At 38.0% G+C, this 21,638-nt stretch overlaps 3 protein-coding genes across 3 annotated transcripts; 2 read left to right on the forward strand and 1 right to left on the reverse strand.

Annotated features, from left to right (window-relative positions):
• Positions 1-85: 85 nt before the first annotated feature.
• On the forward strand, positions 86-15,422 carry LOC113108785 (DNA repair protein REV1-like). The gene is made up of 22 exons (XM_026272104.1): positions 86-421; positions 2,209-2,275; positions 3,461-3,593; positions 4,914-5,082; positions 5,161-5,382; positions 6,154-6,857; positions 6,965-7,069; positions 7,167-7,283; positions 7,398-7,524; positions 7,740-7,868; positions 7,973-8,127; positions 8,574-8,693; positions 9,120-9,340; positions 9,453-9,625; positions 10,767-11,011; positions 11,270-11,463; positions 11,967-12,200; positions 12,294-12,405; positions 12,665-12,843; positions 12,973-13,123; positions 13,209-13,311; positions 13,879-15,422. Exons 2-22 carry the CDS (start codon positions 2,219-2,221, stop codon positions 13,988-13,990), a joined length of 3,762 nt encoding a protein of 1,253 aa, XP_026127889.1. The 5' UTR covers positions 86-421; positions 2,209-2,218; the 3' UTR covers positions 13,991-15,422.
• A 2,303-nt stretch (positions 15,423-17,725) lies between these two features.
• Positions 17,726-20,148, forward strand: LOC113108809 (thioredoxin domain-containing protein 9-like). The gene is made up of 5 exons (XM_026272139.1): positions 17,726-17,807; positions 18,239-18,439; positions 18,634-18,752; positions 18,858-19,112; positions 19,501-20,148. Exons 2-5 carry the CDS (start codon positions 18,254-18,256, stop codon positions 19,619-19,621), a joined length of 681 nt encoding a protein of 226 aa, XP_026127924.1. The 5' UTR covers positions 17,726-17,807; positions 18,239-18,253; the 3' UTR covers positions 19,622-20,148.
• A 242-nt stretch (positions 20,149-20,390) lies between these two features.
• LOC113108813 (39S ribosomal protein L30, mitochondrial-like) lies at positions 20,391-21,638 on the reverse strand. The gene is made up of 5 exons (XM_026272144.1): positions 21,301-21,638; positions 21,160-21,219; positions 20,921-21,067; positions 20,746-20,819; positions 20,391-20,653 (listed from the first exon to the last, which is right to left on the reverse strand). The coding sequence occupies exons 1-5, from the start codon at positions 21,349-21,351 to the stop codon at positions 20,521-20,523; spliced, it is 465 nt and encodes a 154-aa protein (XP_026127929.1). The 5' UTR covers positions 21,352-21,638; the 3' UTR covers positions 20,391-20,520.

Genomic DNA, 21,638 nt, shown 5'->3' on the forward strand with positions numbered 1-21,638 from the left:
GAAGATTTGGGAACGACGTCAGCGCAACGTGATTGAAATTCAAAAGCTAAACTCTGCGCGCTGCGTCAAGTGTAGGGTCACTAACAGACCGCTTGAGGGTGCTGTGAGATACAGACAGCACTAGCGCTGTCACAGTGTGACCCCGGCCGAGAGGAGGAGGAGGGACTTGCAGAAAACAAGCAGAAAATCTGGCAGAGGCGACAGTGAGCAAACGGCTAGCAATGGAGAGAAACGAGTCAGTGATAAAAGGGGAGAATCGAGCAGTCGCGGGAGCATGTTGATATGGACAGAGCCCAGCATGCACCAAGTCTCTCTTAGTAATCTTTTTAAACCTGACGCAAAAGGGGTGGACGCAACCCAAGAGCGGAAACAAAGGCGCTTTGGTTTGAACAAAATACATCTGAAAGAAGGGTGATAATTGGTGAGCAACAATTTCAGTTTTCAGAGGTTTCGTTTTAAAAAGAAAGCGCGCATCACACGCAGAGTGACGCTACAGTTGTGCTGTTCTTCTGTGTTGAACTAATCGATCGGATGTGTGCTGCTGTGCTGCACTTCTGCAACATTGCGCTAAAAGGCTTACGGGAATCTAGTTTATAATCCACGAAATGTCACTTGCCTCGTTAGTGTCCTAGGTGTCTGATCACTGTCTCTGTCAGCTGCCCCAATAACTTATTGTCTGCGTCGAATTTAGGTTTCCCAGATTTGCAGCACACTGTTTTCTTCTGGTCGAGACAGTCCAGTGGTCATTCACATGGCCAGGCATGTCCCATGTGACGGCCGATCTGTTAAAGTACAGCTAAATAAACTCAATAGTCGGTATAATTCGTGTTAGGAAGCTGTCACGTCTGATTTTGTAACTGTCCTTTATTTTTATTTCTGATATGTGTACAATATTGTTGCTGGTTGACAGTTCAGTAAACGTGGATCTTTCCATTTGTCAGCTCTTTCAAAGCCTCCCTCGGTCATCCCTGGGTTAAAAAAAAACCCCGACGTTAACCAGTTTGCCATTCTTAGTTGCAGGTTTGAGAGGAGTTTTGGACACTTTTCAGTTTGTCAAGCAGTGATACCAGCTAACTTACCAAACTGAACACAAGGTTGGACAGGCTGTGAGACCACCATCAGTTGGTTTGGCTCTTTTTCAGCTGTAAAATAATAATGATTTTTTTAAATGTTAATAGTTTTTATTGACCGCAAAACAGTCAACTGCCTACTGCAGAAGTCCATTGCATGGCCCAATGGAGCAGGTGGCCTATCTGTTGTATGTTTGTATAGGTTAAAATAATGTTACAAAAAAATAAGTAAAGTTTGATTCAGTCCAGGATCACCCAGTAGTGGGTTAAAATGTGTCATATGCCATAACATGACTATTAAATATGTAACACAAGGAGAAATACTCCAGCATGTGTCAATAAATAACACAGGTATGCTACTTTTTATTAATGAATAGTTTAATTTGAATGTACATGTTTCAGAACTCTCATTCACCAGATTTAATGAAAACACGGAGATCTGAAGTGAGCAGGCTGATGATAAAGTTAGAGCCTAGTGTTTGTGTTGAAAGAGAAATCAAGCAAGAAAGACACTTTGATGTTTCGCTTGAGTGGATAGGAGGTGTGTTTTTGGACGAGGCAGATTAGAAGTGTTGTTCTGCACCACATACGTGAAGATGAGCTCAACACCGCTTCCTGTGGAGAATGAGATTGTACGATGGAGGGAGTAAGCAGGATTCATCCCTAATAATGTTTATTGTGCCTTGCTATGGTCATCACATGCTACAGTAATGAGAGGGACTTCCCTTTTACTTTTGGGATGTGTTGTTTGGTCTGATCTGTACCAAAGAGGAAAAATGATCAAGGAGACAGCGAAATGGAGGTCTTGCATATTCATTTATCATGAATAAAAGTACAAGACTAAAACCGATTTTACAGATGACCTGTGCTCTGATAAGGTGTGCAGTACCTTGTGCAGTAGATTTATTCTCTGCTCAGGATTCTGCATTTTAGTTACATTTTCTTTATTAAAAGAGTCATCTGCCTGCTAATTAAAGCTTTATCACTTGTATGTACAGTAGCTCACTCCCTTTCTATGAGTCTGTAAATTCATGTAAGTGATGGAGAGATGTCCATAGTTTGTCCTCATTTTTATATGTACATTTTCTTTCATTAACATTTCATTTTTGACTCGTTACATTTAATTGTTGTCTTTCAGGTCCCTCAGCATGAGTCGAGATGGATGGAGAAAAAAAGCCAGTGAAGATGATGGGTGGGGAGGACGGGTAAGAGTCTGTTGTTCTTTATTATGAAATGTGTTTATTATTGAAAACAGGAAGCTTCAGCAGCTGTTTTTTTTTTATTATTTTTATTTTTTATAAAGTTCTCTTTTGTGCTGTGTTGTCTTTCCAGACTGCCCCTCTAAACATTGTAAATGTATTCTTTTTGCTTTAATTTTAACTTGTCCTTAAATTCCCTCATAACCATTGACTTCCAGTCGAACATTCCCGTTCATGTGAAAACTGGTGTGTGTGTGTGTGTGTGTGTGTGTGTGTTGATGCTGAAGTCTAGACAGCTTTTCATTTGTATTACACCAGTGAGTAATCTCAATTTTCCTCACTAGTGACCAGCACCTCTGCTCTGCCGCCACAGTCCGAGCAGGGCGAGAGATTTGATATGGTTCAATGTCCTCGTGTTCCTCAGGCATTACCAGAACCACACTGGCATAAACATCTCCAAGAACTTCTGTCTTCACTGATAACAGTTCACCACATTTCCCTAGAATATGACGACCATAATGTGTTGCCACCAAATCTGAGAACCGAAAGGGTGGAGCTTGTGCAATTAGTTGATATTCAGTTAATAATTTAGTAACTTGCTGGGATAATGCAGATGTGAAAGTGAAGCCAGAGTATGTACAGTATAAAAATGATTTTGTGCAGAATTTTTAAATTTAATTAAACACAGTGGTCGCCTTCAGGCCTTGTGTGTTTTCCTATCTCATATTAATTAAGTTCAGGGGAATTTCCTGTCAGTACAGGTGGAGCGAGTGAGAGTTGTTGAGTATTTTTGTGTGTGTGAGTGTGTGAGTCTGTTTATTGGTCCAGGCTTACCTCCTGAATCCCAGCGTTCCCTCCATTGCCATGGAGACAGAGAGCCGCTGTGCCAGCAGGGCAGAGTTGTACCTCCAGTCTTATTGAATGTCTGAGGCGTAATCAAACGCTTGTCAGTCAGAAGCTGCACATTTTTCTTTGTGCATATCTATATTGCAGTCTGTTCATTATTTTTTTTTTTTACAGGGGTTAGAATTGTTTTTTTACTGTATAAGTATCTGCATAGTCTGTGTGTGCTCTCTGCTTTTCCTCATTACTTGATTTTATGAGGTTGTGTTGATGTGAGTGGGATAATTTTTTTGGGTGGGGGGTTATAAATCAAATTAACTGATTAATTGAATTAATTGACATTTTTAGGGTGGTTACATGGCTGCAAAAATCTCTAAGCTTGATGAGCAGTTTCAGAAGGATGCCCCGAGAGAGAAGCAGAAAGAGGGAACGTCCTCCTGTATCTTCAGTGGTGTGGCTATCTACGTCAATGGATACACAGGTCAGATCTCTTCCAGCATCCTCACCACCCACGTGTGCTGTGAACAGGAAAACAAACTTTCTTCCTGAGTTGAGACTAGTTTTACTCCATAATGAATCTGGAGCAACATCATTACCATCATTATTTAAACAAAATTTTGTGTGTTTTATTATAAATGTTAATACTAATACGAACACTATTTTACATTTTTATAGATCTTTTATAGAGATCATTAACATTTATTGTTGTTATTTTATTTATAACGTTTTTCATTAATAAATATTATTAAAACAGTAGTTCATCCAAAAATGAAAATTCTGTCATTTGATGACTCACTCACATGATTTTCCAAACCTGTAAGACCTTCGTTCATCTCCGGAACACAAATGAAGATATTACTGATGAAATCCAAAAGCTCTCCGACCCTCCATATGAGCAATGTAACTGGAATGTTCCAAGACCCAGAAAAGTAGTAAGGACATTGGTAAAACAGTCCATGTGTCATCAGTGGACAACACATGAATGTTGTGGTACTGTCAGTGTCAGTAATGGTGGAATATGTGATTTTAAGGAGAAGAATTTTTGAATAAAATACATTTTTGTAATATTGTTTTCTTTGCATACAAAAAGGATTGTTATAGCTTCGTAAAATTCTGGTTGAACCACTGATGTCACGTGGACTATTTTATCAATGTCCTTACAACATGTTAGTTGCCTTGCTGTCTATGCAGGGTCAGGAAGCTCCTGGATTTCATCAGATATATATTAATTCATGCTCTGAAGATGAACGAAGGTCTTGTGGGTTTGGAAAGACACGAGGGTGAGTAATTCATGACAGAATTAAAATGTTCAATAATACTCAATAACAGTATTATTGTTTGTTTTTATAGAAAGATGAGCATAATTTATAGGAAAAATGGGAAACAATTTAGTATAGGGAACAATTCTCACTATTAACTAGTTGCTTATTAACATAGCTATTAATAATATATTGGCTGTTTATTAGTACTTATAAAGCACATATTCTACATGACCATATTCTACAACCATAAGCAGCAAATTAGTTTGTTAGGCAAAAGTCATTGTTAATGGTTTATTAATAGCGAGAGCCTTTAAATAAAGTGTGACCAAAAAAGGAAGTTGAATGATGCGAAAGAAATGTTTTACCATTTGCGCACTATATCGGTTTTGTGTGTTCTTAATAATCTTATGATGCTGTTTCTTTTGTGAAGTGCTTTGGTCAGTCTTGTGGCTGTTTTAAATGTGCTATATTAATAAAGTAAACTCGTGTCAGGATGGTGAGAGCTGTGCTATCTTTTATTGTGTATTTTTTGTATGTAGATCCCTGTGCGGATGAGCTGCGCAGGATGATGATGCTGCATGGTGGGCAGTTCCATCTCTATTACACTCGCTCTAGAACTACACATATCATTGCCACCAACCTGCCCAACAGCAAAATACAAGAGCTCAAGGGAGAGAAAGTAGTACGGCCAGAGTGGATCACAGACAGGTGTGTGTGTGTGTGTATGTGTACTTTGCAGGTTATAGAAGCACAATACTATATGCATACAATTTTGTTTTTGTGCAGTATAAAGGCAGGCCGCCAACTTTCATATGTCCAGTATCAGCTCTATGCGAAGCAACAAAGCTTGAACTTTACCAGTATCTGTGCACAAGGAAAGCCGGATCTGTCGTTCAAACCCAGTCCAAGCCACCCCCAGCCCAGTCATACTCAAACCCTCTCAAAAGAAGTTCTCAAATCCACAGCCAGCTTCACTGAGCGAACCAATCACCAGCTAGATGTCAGACTGTAAGTATGCTTTATAAACAGGGATCCATTGACGCATGTGAATCTCAAATGCTGCATGTATTTAAAAGAAAGATATAACATGCAACACAACAAATTGATAAAAAACCATTTTTATTGATCATATTGATAATTTTTGGATATAGAATGTTTTCATTCACCCAATATTTACATTTAGTTGTAAATGTACATTTATTCATGTTGTCATGTAATCTTTAAAACACTAATAATTAAAAAAACACTTTCAAGTGTACTATTTATCATTTCTTTTTTTTTTAGGCAAAATAGTATATAATTTAATCAGCCATTTATCAGTTTTCTGCTATAACAGGTAAATCACTTTTACATTAATCGTATTGGCCTGCTGGTCAGATAAGACTGCTCTGACGCAAAGGTTTTACACCCCTTCTTTACACTTAAAGGATTAGTTGACTTCCAGAATAAAAATTTCCTGATAATTTACACTCTTTAATGGCTCTACTCGATCCCAGATGATGAATAAGGGTCTTATCCAGTGAAATGTCACTAGACATTTAGCCATTTTCGAAAAAAATACAAATAAAATAATATATGTACTTATACTTTATAACCACGAATGCTCGTCTGGAAATCCTGGATTGTTTTTTCTAAAAAAAGTTTAATCTTGGATGACATGTGATAAGTAAATTATCAGGAACCTTTTATTCTGGAAGTGTGAATTAATCCTTTAAATAATTTCCCAAATGTTTTTATTTAATTATGGGTCTTTTTGTCCTCTCTCCTTTTGTCTTTCAGAAATGGTTCCTGTAGCATAGTCTTTGAGGAGGATGCAGAGAGGCCTAGAGTTAATGGGATTCATGATGGAGATGATGATGACACCTGTGCCCTTTTGCCAAGAGGGTCACAAGACCCTTTGTTAACTAATGGTTATGTCCACCCTGTGAATGGTGCCTTAAAGCCTCTGCTGTTTGCAGAACATTCTCCTCATGTTGTTGACACAGGGTCCCATCAGTCTCACCTCCCACAGACTGAAAGCAGGGATAGGGAGGAGCCCAGCTGTTCTTCTGCGGGCTCAAAATCAAATTCCCATCAGAGGTCCTCAATATCCATCGCCAGTCCTGCAAAGCAGCCTGGTCTTCACAATATGCAAAAGGACCTCCATCCAAAACCAACATCTAATCCAGGAACTTCAGGTGCTCCTCAGAAGGGGAATCTTCATGATCAGACAAGAGTTCGACTAAACGGGAGCTATCACACGACCCCTAGCTCCTCCAATCTTGCAGTAATCTCTAGTAATCATCCGGGAAGGTCGGGCCAAGGAGCAGAGGCTGGAATCATATCAGAATTCTTTTCTCACTCAAGGCTGCATCATATTTCTACGTGGCGAAATGAGTTCTCCGAGTATGTCAGTGCCCTTCAGAGCAGGAGGCGAGCTGCAGGAGGAGCTGTTTTCTCTGGAAAAGAGAAACTGAAGAAGCTCAAAGCCAACTGCAGTTCAGGTAGCTTGTCTTTGTGGTTTAGGTTTGTGTATTTCTTTTAGGTTGTTGAGAAGCAAGTCTTTGCGATGCAGCATTTTGCCAATAAAAAGTGTTTCTCTTTTGCCCAGGTTCTTTAATGGCTGCTCCTCAGGTGCGTCAGTCCTGCATTCTTCATGTGGATATGGACTGCTTCTTTGTGTCAGTAGGGATCAGACACAGACCAGATCTCATAGGTACATTTTAGTGATTTGGAGGGAAGTGCTGAAGTTTCTTGTTGCAGCTTGTTGACTTTGATAAACTGAGCTTTACTGGTGGTCAATCTGTATCCAGGGAAACCGGTTGCAGTGACTAGTAACCGCGGTCCAGGCCGCATTCCACAGCGACCTGGTGCAAATCCTCAGCTTGAGTTTCAGTACTACCAGAGCAAACAGAAACAGTATAGGAAAGGTAAGCTCAGGTTCTAGGAGGAAGATGTTGGTTAAATTAACTTGAAGTCTAGAATTCATTTCTTGTACATTTTTGAAGTTTGAATTTAGGTGATTATTGCTCTTTCTGCTTTAGAGAAGACAGACTGTGATCTTGAGATGACCCCATCTCCACCATGTGATGAAGTTCCCAGTAATGGAGTGGATCTGGACCTGGCTGCCCTCTCTATGGCAGAGATTGCATCTTGCAGTTACGAGGCCAGGTATTCATTGTAAACATGCCAGACTCCTCTCTTGTGTAGTATGATATGAACCCCCCAAAAAGATTGTAAAATTGACATGTCTGTATCCGCCAAACATCCATTCCATTTTTATAATAGCAAAAGCTAGATGAGTGGTTCTTAACTTTTTAAATTCCATTGACCTCCAGTGTCCACACTTCTAGCAGTACGTGTTACTCTGTTATTCTCTCTTACAGGCAGGCTGGTGTGAGAAACGGCATGTTCTTTGGCCGGGCTAAGCAGCTCTGTCCTGATCTGCAGTCTGTCTCATATGACTTCCAGGCATATAAAAGTGTGGCACTGTGCATGTATGAGACCCTGGCCAGGTACCACATATAATGTTTTTTGCTACTTTTTTGGTATTGATACTTTCCTAATGCCAGCAGACAAAGGCAATAATTTTTTTTTTCCATGGTTGCTTGTTTTATAGTTACACTCATAACATTGAGGCTTTGAGTTGTGACGAGGCGCTGATAGATGCCACAAATCTTCTGGTTGAGCTGGGAGTTACACCTGATGATTTGGCTCGAGCCATCCGTGAAGACATAAAGGAAAAGACTGGTTGCTCTGCCTCAGTTGGAATGGGTAAGAGAATTTATTTACTGACCTGCATTTTGTTCCAAACCTTTATGACTTACTTTCTTCCATGGAACCTTTTAGGAATATGCTACTCTTTCTCATTTTATTAAATGGGAATACTGAAATGATGCAAATGTGCCATAAATGTAGCATAAACCTCATGAGCTGTATTGTGTAACTCTTCTAAAGCCATAAAATAACATTGTGCTTTTCTAATGCACTTTTGTAATAATACCAAAGAGTTCCAGTCCTCATTAACTTACTTCTAACTTGAAAAGAGTGGCCAGGGTATTCTTTAAAAATTAAAATTCCAACAAAGTCATAAAGGTTTGGAACAATATGTTAGAAATTAAGTTTAATGACAAGGTTTTACTTTTTTTTTTTTTTCTGATGTTGCTAGTATTCCTTCATTTCTATAAGCTTTCTGTAACTTCCCTTATACTTTTTAATAGGTTCCAACATCCTTCTTGCTCGGATGGCAACCCGTAAAGCCAAACCAAACGGGCAGTACTTCCTCCGATCAGAGGAAGTGGATGATTTTATCAGGGATCAGCCTGTATCCAGTTTGCCTGGTGAGAACAGAGCATCCTACATCCAGTACCATTCAGAAGTTTAGGTAGATTGGTACTTTTAAAAAATGTTTTTGAAAGTCTTATTCACAAAAAGGTTGCATTTATTTGCTAAAAAATAATACAAAAATACTGACTGACACTTTAAGGATTCTTTGAAGAAATTGACATTTTCAGGATTCTTTGAAGAATAGAAAGTTCAGAAACATTTATTTTGAAATTAAGTTGTAACACTAAATGTCTGTACTGTCACATTTAATCAATTTAACGAATCCTTCTTGAATTATAGTATTAATTTCTTTCTTTCTTTCAAAAAAAAAAAAAAAAAAAGTTTGACATTTGAATGGTAGGGTATTTTAATCTAAATGCAGTGTTTTAAAGTGGAATTTGTGTATGTCTGGACCGGTGCTTCTATGTTATTATATGCAGGTGTGGGTCGCTCAATGAGCTCCAAGCTGACCTCCCTGGGAGTGAGCACCTGTGGTGACCTGCAGCAGTTGTCCATTTCTCGACTGCAGAGGGAGTTTGGGCCAAGGACAGGACAGACGCTTTTCCGCTTTTGCAGAGGACTGGATGACAGACCTGTGCGCAGTGAGAAGGAGAGAAAGTCTGTGTCTGCAGAGATGAACTACAACATTCGGTTCACACAGGTTTTGAAGTGTACAAGTTATAGCAGTCATTGCAAATCATCCTGTATCTGTCATTGTCCTTAGTCTGTTGACCTCTGTCATAAGTTTCCCATCACCTCTAATACTTGGCTAGGTTGAAGAGGCGGAGTCTTTCCTTACAAACCTATCCATGGAGGTGCAGAAGAGGTTGGAGGGGGCAGGGCTTCGAGGTCGCCGGATTACACTGAAGGTCATGGTGCGGAAACCAGGGGCTCCAGTAGAGCCAGCCAAATATGGTGGCCATGGGATATGTGACAACTTTGCCAGGTGACTTGCACCAGGATAAATTAACAGTGTGCTCTATTAAATGCACTACAGATCATTTCTATTTTGACATACATCTGAGTGAAACTGGATATTACAAAAGAAAACAAAATGTTGGTAAATTTGTTGGTTGTTGATTGGATGGAGGCAGATCTGAATGCAAGCTTGCAGTTGGTTTGGGATTGGTGTTTAAGCAGACTAATAAATAGAGATTCAATTTATGCCATACTGATGCACAAGCCACGGACGGTTAAGACAGTTGACTCCACTGTGTGACCCTGTGTGTCTCTCTCTCTCTCTCTCTCTCTCTCTCTCTCTCTCTCTCTCTCTCTCTCTCTCTCTCTCTCTCTCTCTCTTGCTCTCTCGCTCTCTCACACACACAAAATGTGCAAAACTTGACTATTTCATAGAATATCTGAATATTCAATAGCAAAACTAACAACAAAACATACTTACAGTAGCTGTTTCAGAAGCACCACATTGTCACAGCAAAGTCAGAATTACCTCCTCTCTAGGTTCACCAAATGGTTGTCCACAAAATACATTGCTGTTCTGTTGTAAGTAATCTTAAAGATGCCTAAATGCATCTACTTTCGTAAGGCCAAATAAAGTGCTTTTGCTTTCACCTAGATACACACAGCATCTCCCTGACATGGCTGCTGAAACACTAACTGCGGTTACTGAAACCACGGCTTCTTTCTTTACATGAACATTTGGGCGACACTATGCAAATATTTCCACATAATGATGTAGACATGTGGGGGCATTTTTGAATGAGCCGTTTTGGGGGGCGTGGCAGAGTCAAACATTGCAGACCTGTTACTTGTTCAGATGACAATATATAGTGAAAATTCTAATTTGGGTCATATATTCCAAGACGTAGGCTAGAATCTGTTATTCCAAAGTACAGTGAATATCCACACCAGTGCGGTGACTGACTGATACACATACTCAAAACATTAGATTCATCCGTGCTGGAGCCGTGTCAGCGCACAAGCCACACAAAGATAATTCTGCAGACAACTGCAATTGCAGGTTTTCAAACTGAGATGGCGACAGAGGCAAAACTTACGGACTGCAGCTTTAATATTGACCAAACTATTTTTGATATACGTTTGACATTCACATTACTGTCACATTGCAGGTCTGTTTTACTTGCTCAGCCCACAGACAGTGGTCAGCTGATTGCTGCTGAAGTCATTAAGCTATTCCATGCCATGAAATTGGATGTAAAGGAGATGAGGGGAGTGGGACTTCAGGTGCAGCAGTTGGAGGGATCACATACAGACCCATCAGGACAAGGGCCCTCTCGTGGTCGCTCGATCAAAGACCTGCTGCTGGCCAAACAGCCTACCCACAGCCCCACGAAAGAGCCCCCAGCACCTCAAGGTTGGAGCAGTGTGGTTAGGACAGGGTTCTTCAAATCCAGCCCTGGACTGTCCTGGACACTTTTAGATCTAGCCCTGGTCAAACACACCTACCGGTTAATCTGAATGCCTTGATTTTCTCACACTCAGGTGTGTTTGATTAGGGTTGGAGCTAAACTCTGCAGGGCCAGATTTGAAGATTCCTGGATTTATAGGATATGTGTAGGATTCATATTGGTATCTAACTCTTAACATGCCTTCCCTGTTGCTTGTATTTTAGATGGTTTAACCAGCCCTTCTTCATCCAGAGCTTTCTCCTCCATTTGGGAGAGAGTTACTCCTCCATCCTCACCACCTTCCACCAGCTCAGATCCAATGCCTGGAACAAGTAAAGGAGGACTTCACCAGCTACACACCCCCAACCATGTCAGGACATGCCTAAACATCAGCATTGAGGTGCCATCTCCCTCTCAGGTTAGATTCTCCTCGCTTGGATGCACCTCAGAAACAAAAATTACACAAACTATACCTAATATCCAGACAGCAAGGTCATCATCTATAAGAAATACTTTTATAAAAAAAAAGGATGCATTAGATTGATCAAAAATTACAAAATATTTGTTACAAAATATTTCTAATGCTCTTCTTTTGAACTTTCTATTTATCAAGAATCTGGATGTATTGGTAAAAATGTATCAGTTGCAACAAATATATTAAGCAGCACAACTGTTTTCAACATTTTGAATACTCAGCATATTAGAATTTTTTTTAAAAGGGTCATGTGACCGTGAAGACTAGATTAATGACTCCTGAAAATTCAGCTTTTTTCATCACAGGAATAATTACATTTTAAATTATATGGAAATATACAAATATTTAACAGTATTGCTGCTATTTTTTAAAATTTTAGTGACTCTAGTCTTCTGTAGAGTAACATATTAATTGAATGGTAAGCCCCTGTTTTCCCTTTGATTCAGGTGGACCAGTCTGTTTTAGAGGCTTTACCTGTAGACATAAGGAGACAGGTGGAGCAGTCCTGGAGACACCGAGAGGAGCAGCCCAGCACCTCGTCTCATCTCTCAACCCCGCCTCGAACCTCCTCTTCTCCTCCTCCAGGTCCATCGCTTGGCACCCTTGTACTGCAGCTCCCAGACCAGCCAGGTCAACCATGCACAACGGGCATTATACTGGAGCTCCCCGACTTCTCCCAGGTACAAGCTATTAACATCCCAGCCACTGGGAGGAAACATGGGGAAGTGATCAGAATCTAGTATTTTAGATATCCTAACCTGAACTTTTAACAGGTTGATCCAGATGTGTTTGCAGCTCTTCCCAGAGAGCTTCAGGAAGAGCTTTGCTCCGCTTATAGAAACAAGAGAAACGCTCAAGCCCTTGTTCAAGCTCAAAGCAGTGCTGGTGAGAAAAAATGAGTTACAAGTTATCTGCACCATAAACATACATTTATTTCATCTCTTGAAGAGTGTTTTCTCGTTAAAGGGATAGTTCACCCAAAATGCAAATTGTTAACATTTACTTTATTAACAAAGTAGTATAGATGTATAATATTTAGTTAATTGACATTTGTCATAAAATAACATGACTCTTTTCAGCTAATTGATTTAATATTTAAGTAACGCTATACACAATGTCTCTAACCTTGCGCTCTTGTTTCTAGTCGAGCAAAAACACACATTTCCTCAATTAAAGCAGCCTGCAGTGGGGAAATTGAAGCGCCGCTACAAAAAGAGAAATGCTAGTCCTGCCAAAAAGGGGCTAAGTCCACTAAAAAAACTATTTCCTGGAAACAGCCCTGCCAAATCCAGCCCCTCCAAAACACTTCCTCTGCCACTCAAAGTAAGCCTGTTTTCTTCCTTTTATCTATAATATCTTCAGCCACTTGAAACACTTTAAATACATCGGTGTTTAAAATGTCGACAAATTTTTTGGAGGGGATTATTTATCAGAGATGTTTTTCATTGGTAGACAGAAAATGTACAGTGCCCATCCTCTACGAGCACGGATGTCCCAGAGACGCTGTCCAAATTTAATCCCCGCCCAGTCCCAACCCTAGCCGGAGCTTATGAATTCAGTGACATCAGAACTCTGCTTCGTGAATGGGTCACCAGCATCTCAGGTATGGCAGAACAAGACCTTTTTACATACCAGTATATATTTGCATTGTGCAGTTGGTTAATTTGTTTGGCGCTGCATATTGACAGAACCTATGGAGGAGGACATTCTCCAGGTGGTGAAGTACTGCACAGAACTCGTGGAAGATAAAGACCTGGAGAAACTCTATCTTGTCATCAAATACATGAAGAGGTATGGCTCTGAATTTCCAGCTGATTCTTACAACAAACACAAGTACATTATAAATGTTTTCAGTAGTAATAATACACTACCGGTTAAAAGTTTGGAGAGTAAGATGATTTTGTGTGTGTGTGTGTGTGTGTGTGTGTGTGTTACTATTGTGTTACTATGTTTCTATTTCAAGTAAATTCTGTTCTTATAAACTTTGAATATTCATCAGGTAATCTTAAAAAAAAAAGAGGTAACTGTTTTCAACATTATTCTTAATAATTTTCATTAAGCACTAAATCAGCTTATTAAAATAATTTCTGAAGGATCATGTGACAAATACATTTTTATAAGATATTAAAATCAAATACAATTATTGCAATTAAACTGTTATTTTGTAATATTACCATTTTTAATTTATTAATTTAATTTATTTAAATTTTTTAATAGCCATGCAGCTTTGGTGAACATAAGATACTTCTTTCAAAAAACATTTAAAAATCTTACGGACCCCAAACCTTTGAACAGTAGTGCAGGTTGATTGGGCCTTCCTTAATTTAACTGTTGCATTGTTTTAACTGTTGGTTTCAGACTTATGCAGCAGTCCTCAGAGTCAGTATGGAGCATGGCCTTTGATTTCATCCTTGACAATGTGCAGGTAGTGGTACAGCAAACCTACGGTAGCACTCTGAAGATCACATAGGAGGACCGTCCTAACCTCAGTCACTGTGACATCAGCCCAGACCTGCCACCTCATCATGACGTGTGAGAGACAAACAAAACCACTTGAGTCTGCCAATCATCGTAGCATCGCTTGTCCTCTCCTCGGAGAACACAGAGGATTTCGAGATCATGCCAGTGATGATGAGGAACAGATGAGCAAACCAGCTACACTCAGAAGCAGCTGAACACAGAGTTTTTCTTTCATCATGATGTCAAATCTACACTAATGTCTAGAGGTATTTTGGTAACCCTTTTCAATCAGGTTGGATTTGTTAACATTAGTTAACGCATCCAGTGTCATGAACTAATATTGAATAATTTTTGACAGAATTTATTCATCTTGGTTATTGTAAATTCATACCTGGACTATTTTACTAGTTCTTAACCAGTATTAACATATGACCTACATTTGTAACATTTAAAGATGTATATGTAAAAATTAACATTTTACATCTTTTAATCTTCGTTAAAGCATTTTTGATTTTTAGTTCATGTTAATTATTGGGTTAACTAATATTAACATGTACAACCTGGTTATAAAATGTTACCAGAAGTTTTTTTTTTTTTTTTTTTGAACGTTTTAAACCTAAAGCAAGCCTCTTTGCTTTCTGTTAGCTTTTAGATTTTTTTTTTCTTGTCTCTCTTTTTCTTTATTTCTCGTACTCCAGAACAAGTGTTTATATTGAAAGCCTCAGAAGTATTTACAGACTTTGTAGCAAAGCAAAATGGAGTGGCATGTTATTTGCCTTTTATTGGTCAGTCTGAGATGTTAAAAGTGGAAGTCGAAAAAAAAAACAATCCCTTATATCAAAGTCAGTTTAGCATGTGGATACTAACATTTTATGTAAAGCTAACATTTATGTTTTTAGAAAAAAATATTATTCCTCCTTTATTGAGCGTTTCTTATTGTATGTTTGTCTGTATCTGTAAAAGAGCTAAGAGAGAGAGAAATATTTATGAAGAAAAAGATTAAAACATTGGCTAGGTTAACTTTGCTAAATTGAGTTTCAGATGTCCTGTCATGCTTCTCAGTCTTTTATTATAAATTTGTGGATGTGGTGCTGGAAGAAAGGAAGGGTTTTTCAATCAGGCAGATGTGAACCTCATAATGTGTAAAGGTGGATTCTTCAGTGCAACATTATCCTCTTAAGTCTTGTTCAATGTAGGTTTGGCTTTATGTATTAACAGAATGTACTCAAGTCCTCAAAGTTTGTACTTTCTTGGTTTTAAGAAGCTGTTCAAGAGACAGACATCTGTTATCACATATTATACATGACATATACAGAGAGGTAGGCCTAAAAATTCATGTTTGGTCAAAAATCTGTCATGACAGAATGACCCGTGCCTGAAGACCTGAAGCTGTGACAAAATTTGTACGTTTTCTAAATTTGCAAATAAATTTGGATAAGTGATACTGTCTTGTTTTTTTGTGTGTGTGCGTATTTATTATTTGTGGATCAAAATGGATCTTTAAACAATGTCACCAGCAATGATAATGTAACAAAAACATCTTATGCTAAGCTAATTAAAGAAGATACCTAAAAAGGACAAAGAGGAAGGCACAAGGCATCTATTTCTGGTGAAATCTGTGTAGCTGTAGATGACTATTTAATAAGACTGAGAAAATATATAGTTAGTGGGTGATGTAAAACAATAAAAAAGGTACAGAATTATAATTTCAATGGTGCATTTGAAGAGGCAGTATCCACTTCATAAATGATTTATTAAATTTGCCTTGTATTTATATATCTGGTCATATTTGATAATGTAGAAGAATACAAATACAATTTGATATGGATCTAAGGTAAATTATAAACAACAACAACAAAAAAAAAAAATTGAGCGCATTGTTTAAATGTACTTCTAGCCTTTGTGTAATGTAGCAAAATTCTAGTTACAGTAACAAAAATTATTATAACTGTTCATTAGTATAAGTAATTGTGATTACCATGTCCGTAAAGGTAAGCCCGGTAATGGGGGTGCTATTTTGAAATCGGTGAATGCTTTTTACATTTGCACAGAACTGTATGACAGAACAATAAAACATAACTATTCTATCAGTATGAATAAGTGCGTTCACACTGAAAATTCCAAAAAGAAAACTTGCAATTTAAATACCCGGATGATGCACTTAACCTCTGCACAACAAACGTCGGGGGTTTATCACCTTGTGGGTGTTTTCAAACTGCTGGGTGTTTCTAAATCATGCACTCAAAATGATTCCCCTTACCCAACCCCACCCCTAAAGCTAACATCACTATGACGTGATCTGGTAACTCCCATTACTTTCCTGCAGAGACCGGTGTAATCCATAGACAGTAAAAGGTGTAACCATGGGTGTAACAGTCGATTCTGTTCCCCTCGGAATGTCTGGTTCCCCTCGGGTTGCCAGGTCCGTGTAATAAACCGAACCAAATAGTTAATCAAACATTTTCCCAAAGTAGCCTAAATTCAACAGATTTGGCAACATTCCCGCATGCAAATACACCAAACACACCTGGGTGTAAGGAAAGCAAAAAGGGACAAATTTATTGCTACACTGCAGCATAGTAAAATGATACTCACAATCACGTTTATGTTCTTTTTTTTATTATTCATCTTGCAGTTGTTCCGTTATTTTTGTCTTATGTTTTTACATTTCAAGTTGAAAAACCTCTCGTCTTAAATTTATTTTATTTAAGTTTAAGATTTAGGACGGTATTTTGAACTATTTGACTTGCCGTACATCCAGTCACGCTTCTTGCGCACGTTAGTTCTGATCGTACGTATAGTAACTCGGCAACTACGCAAGAATTGTAGTATGTTTGCGTAAAGGGGAACAGAATCGTCATTTGTCAGTTTATACAACAGAGTTATAAGCAATATTATTGGCCATGCAGTGGTTAGAGGAGAAAGAAATAATGTACACAGTTATTGCATCTGATTGGATTGGATTCTGCATTGGAAAGTATAAAATCTGGCAGGTCATCTTTTAGAATGGACATAATTAATGAAATTTTCCATAAGATATATAATTTGAAGGTTAAAGGCAAAGAAACACAATTCATTTGGGTTCCTGCTCATGTTGGTGTGGAAGGAAATGAGAAGGTGGATATTCTGGCAAAACAAACTCTAAAATTAAAAAAGTTCCATTAAGCAAAATGGAAGCTAAAGCATATATTAGGAAATATGCGTACTCAGTATGGCAAATACATTGGGATGATACTGAATTAGGCAGACACTTACATAATATACAAAATCAAGTTGGTTCTGGGAGGAGGGAAAGCAGGAATCGTAGAAAGTATTATAACTCGGATGAGAATAGGTCATACAGGACTTAATAGTACACTATATAAGATTGGAAAGCATCCAACTGGGGAATGCATATACTGTTGTCAACAAGAAACAGTTGAGCATGAACTTTTTCATTGTATGAAATATAATAATGAGAGACATCACCTTATTCAGTCACTTAAGATAGCAAAACATCATGACTTTACATTGCCAGGTTTATTAGGGAAAAAAGAAAGCAAGTTGTATGATTATATTATTAAATTTTTGAAAGTAAGTAAATTATACAAAAGAATATAATTTGTTTTGATTGTTTGTTTGTTTATTTGTTTTGTATTATTTTCCAGTTTGTTTATTTGTTTTGATTGTTTTTTTGTTTATTTATAAGCTATATGCAAATAATATCCTTATCCATACTCCATTCCAGTCGGTGGCGGTAATGCACCAATAAGTTAGGTTGCCAATCTCCAATAAACACCAAAGAAGAAGAAGAAGAAGGAACAGAATCGACTGCTACACCGGCTTCGGTAAGTGCTCTCTTCCCTGACCTACATGAAAATAGTAATATGTTTTAAAATGTCATGTTAGTTAAATTATTTCTAGTTTGTTGTTGCTTTCTGGAGAGTGTTCTTTCCGATTAACCAGGCAATCGATAATTATTAGTCTTTGTTAGCGATCAGAGCTGCTGTTACCATGGTGCTTGGAAGCCCAAGCAACACGCTAGCACTAGCACGATTTGACACAAAGCCCAACCGGTCTTATTTACAAAAGCTAACAGCCTGTGTTGAAATCATCAAATGTCGATGAGACACAGACATAGGTACTAACGTTAGAGAAAGTCAAGTCGGCATGTTTGTCTTTATTCGAATAATTAAGTTCACTGTCTACTCTTTTTAAATGGTATGTTAGGCTTCTTGTCAGAATGTAATTGCAACCAAAATTGTGCTGTATTTCAAAGAGGAAGTGAGAGGAAATGGCCAGTCAGTCCATGGAGGTTGTTGCGAAGGCTCTGGAGCAGCAGGTGCTGCATTCAGCACGGATGGTGGAAGAGCAGCTGGATGCCAAACTGGAGAAGTTAGAGCGCATGGATGAAGATGAGCTGGAGCGACTGAAGGAGAGAAGGCTTGAGGCCCTTAAGAAGGCTCAGAAACAGAAGCAGGCGAGTATTATTTCTGTATGTTTTTAAAGAAATCTTGATTTTAATTCTGATAATGTTTACAATCTAGCATTACAATGTTTATTCAAAATGAGTGAGGATCTAGGTGGGGGGCTTATTACAATGCATTGAAATAGATCAGATTCCTTCACTTATGTGATTAAACTTTGTGATCTGTTGTATGTGTCTGTCCTCAGGAGTGGATATCTAAAGGACATGGTGAATACAGAGAGATCCCAAGTGAGAAGGATTTCTTTTCTGAGGTTAAAGAAAGCAAAAGTGTGGTCTGCCATTTCTACAGAGACTCTACCTTTAGGTATTTGAGGACATTTTTTTTCTTTTCTTATGTTATCCTTGTATTTTTGGATTTTAAATCAAATTTGCAAACAGATATTTTCAGTATTTAATTTATTTTCCAAAGATGCAAAATTTTGGACAAGCATCTAGCTGTTTTGGCGAAGAAACATCTGGAAACAAAGTTCATCAAACTAAACGTTGAGAAGGCTCCATTCCTAACCGAGAGGCTGAGGATCAAGGTCCTTCCCACACTGGCTCTGGTGAAGGACGGGAAGACTAAGGATTATGTTGTGGGCTTCAACGATCTGGGTAACACAGATGAATTCCCTACTGAAATGTTGGAGTGGAGACTGGGCTGCTCGGATATCATTAACTACAGGTAAGTGAAGGAGAGAGTTCGATAGTTAAACACACTGAGGTGATACAGGGTGAAATGTCATTTATTCCTGTGATGGCAAAGGTGAATTTTCAGCAGTCATTACTACAGTATTCAGAGTCACATGATCCTTCAGAAATCATTGTAATATGCTGATTTGGTGCTCAAAATACTTTTCTTATTTTTATGTATGTTGAAACCAGAATTTTTTTATGATACTTTAATGAATCGATATTTCAATAGAACAGCATTTTTTAATTATTATTTTATAATGTAAATTTCTTTACTGTAACTTCGGGTCAATTTATTGTGTCATTGCTGAATAGTGAAAAGTATTAATTTCTTTGTTTTATTAAAACCACTTTAAATTTCTCTCTTTTTTTCCTTCTAGTGGGAATCTATTGGAGCCACCAACTACTGGACAGAAGTCCGGGTCGAAGTTTACCAAGGTGGAGAAAAAGACCATCAGAGGCAAAGGTTATGACTCAGACTCTGAATCTGATGAGGATTAGAAGACCAAAACATCAAGCTCCGTCTTTCTCAGGGCTTCCTACATAACAGTCCTAAATCTTGTAACACCACTTTGTGGTCACATTTTTCATTGTATTTTTGCAGTGTCTATTTAATTTCTTGTCTCTCACCTTTCCCTTATGTTTGCCCATGTTAAGATGACTGAATACCACCTGATAGGGTATTTATACTTAATTTTATACCTCTTTAGGTTTTAATGTACAGACGCAAAACTTTTCTATGGAGCATAATTCTGGTGAAGCTTCTGTCGTTAGCACTAATTCTGAAAATGGCATTTTTGTAAGACAGAAGAATCAGATGCATTTAAACAATGGTGCAAACTTAAAACTCGTTATTTTTGCCTCTGATGGACTGATGCTCAGATCAGCAAGCATTGGACAAGTGCCAAGGAAGCAAACTTCTGTATTCCACTAAGAATTGCCACCTCTTTCTCCCATTGATGAGAAGGATGTGCATTTTTTTTTTCATTTATAGCAATACATGACTTATTAAAAAATTATATAATATGCCTGTTTTGTTCATGTCAATTAATATTGTTCAGTTTTATTTATTTTTTTTGTCTCAATTAATATATTAGTAATTTAAATATTACATCACCTCAGTGACTGATGTTTTATAGAAGACAAAGATCTAGTAATTTTCATTTTACATTCATGCAACTGGCTGTCAATATTATCCAAAGCAACATGTGTATCCTAATGTACACATTTACCCATACAGGATACCCAAAACAAATGTGTATCCTAGGTACAAATTTACATTTTATTGGTTCTTGCTTTCCCTGGGAATGCTCTACTTTTTGAGCTACAGTAAAGAAGACTGGTATTCAAATCTTTATTAAACAACAAAAACACAGCACAAATGGTAGGCCACACAAAATCTATGATTCAATGGCTTTTTGCTCAAGAGGTTTTAAGAGACGTTTCACCACCAGCTCGCCTTTGCTGTTCAGATATGTGTTCGCCATGTCCTCCTCAGCAGGCAATCCATAGGGGAGCTTGAGAGGCTCAATCCTGCAGATAAAGATATTATTTTAATAGGTTTTTTTTTTTTCTAATGGTACGCAATCAGCTTGAACTGATTTAAATGTGTAAGTTCAGCTTACCTCACTAGATGCTTAATGATTTTCAGTAGATTGTTCACTGATGGGGTGTTCTTGTGGATACGGGGTTCATGTGCCTGGTAATACAGAACATGATATAATGAATAATTTTTCATTTAAATATGATAATTACTTATTATAATACTGTAATAAAAATAAAAAAAAGACCACATCTCACCTTCATAAGCCCCAAACTCTTCACAACCTTCTTTTCCCAATAGGGTCGTCTCATTGTGCTTTTAACTCGTGTCACTATGTGCAGTTTATGTGGGTGTTCTGGATCACCACCATACTTGTCATGTTCTTTTGCTCGTTCCTCAAATACCTGCAGGACAGGAAAATATGGTGTGATGTAATTAAGTTCAATAAAATGAATCGAATAAAACGATGCAGAAGTACATCTGAACCGTCGCTTACTTGTGGAGGGATGCGACTCTTAGTGAATTTAGTGCGACACGATGTGGCTTGTGTCAGATTCTGAAATGAAAATTTTGTTAAACGCTTTTTTCGACATGGTTATCAAATAAGTTACCACGATGAAATGTGAAAGAATCTCACCTTTGTGACACTGGAGGCAGATGTTAGAAGAGCTCGATACAGTCCTGCCATGATTAACGTTACACACTGACTGACGTTGACTTCAACGCTAACGTTACTTAGGAAGGTTATTAGCTAGCGAGCTAGTTATAATTAATCATGTCCAGTTCAACACTCAATAAATAGACTAGCGTTATACAGTGACCACAACTGCATAAAATAATTTAATGTTATTCACTTAAATACCCATGTTATTGCGATATAAGAACGGATAAACGTACCATAACAACTAACTACATTACATTGCATGCGCTACGGAAAGTAGCTTGACTGGAAACGGAAACGACTCTTTGTGAAAA

Source organism: Carassius auratus, chromosome 9 (assembly GCF_003368295.1).
Source record: "Carassius auratus strain Wakin chromosome 9, ASM336829v1, whole genome shotgun sequence".
In the NCBI taxonomy this organism is placed as follows: Eukaryota; Metazoa; Chordata; class Actinopteri; order Cypriniformes; family Cyprinidae; genus Carassius; species Carassius auratus.

Coding starts and splice junctions, on each gene's coding strand:
- LOC113108785 (XM_026272104.1), top strand. CDS start 2,219: ATGAGTCGAGATGGATGGAGAAAAAAAGCCAGTGAAGATGATGGGTGG. Junction 7,525..7,739: donor TCTTGCAGTTACGAGGCCAG/GTATTCATTGTA, acceptor TCTCTCTTACAG/GCAGGCTGGTGTGAGAAACG. Junction 9,626..10,766: donor ATATGTGACAACTTTGCCAG/GTGACTTGCACC, acceptor GTCACATTGCAG/GTCTGTTTTACTTGCTCAGC.
- LOC113108809 (XM_026272139.1), top strand. CDS start 18,254: ATGGCCAGTCAGTCCATGGAGGTTGTTGCGAAGGCTCTGGAGCAGCAG. Junction 18,753..18,857: donor TACAGAGACTCTACCTTTAG/GTATTTGAGGAC, acceptor TATTTTCCAAAG/ATGCAAAATTTTGGACAAGC. Junction 19,113..19,500: donor TCGGATATCATTAACTACAG/GTAAGTGAAGGA, acceptor TTTTCCTTCTAG/TGGGAATCTATTGGAGCCAC.
- LOC113108813 (XM_026272144.1), bottom strand. CDS start 21,351: ATGGCAGGACTGTATCGAGCTCTTCTAACATCTGCCTCCAGTGTCACA. Junction 21,068..21,159: donor AGAGTCGCATCCCTCCACAA/GTAAGCGACGGT, acceptor CCTGTCCTGCAG/GTATTTGAGGAACGAGCAAA. Junction 20,820..20,920: donor AGAGTTTGGGGCTTATGAAG/GTGAGATGTGGT, acceptor CTGTATTACCAG/GCACATGAACCCCGTATCCA.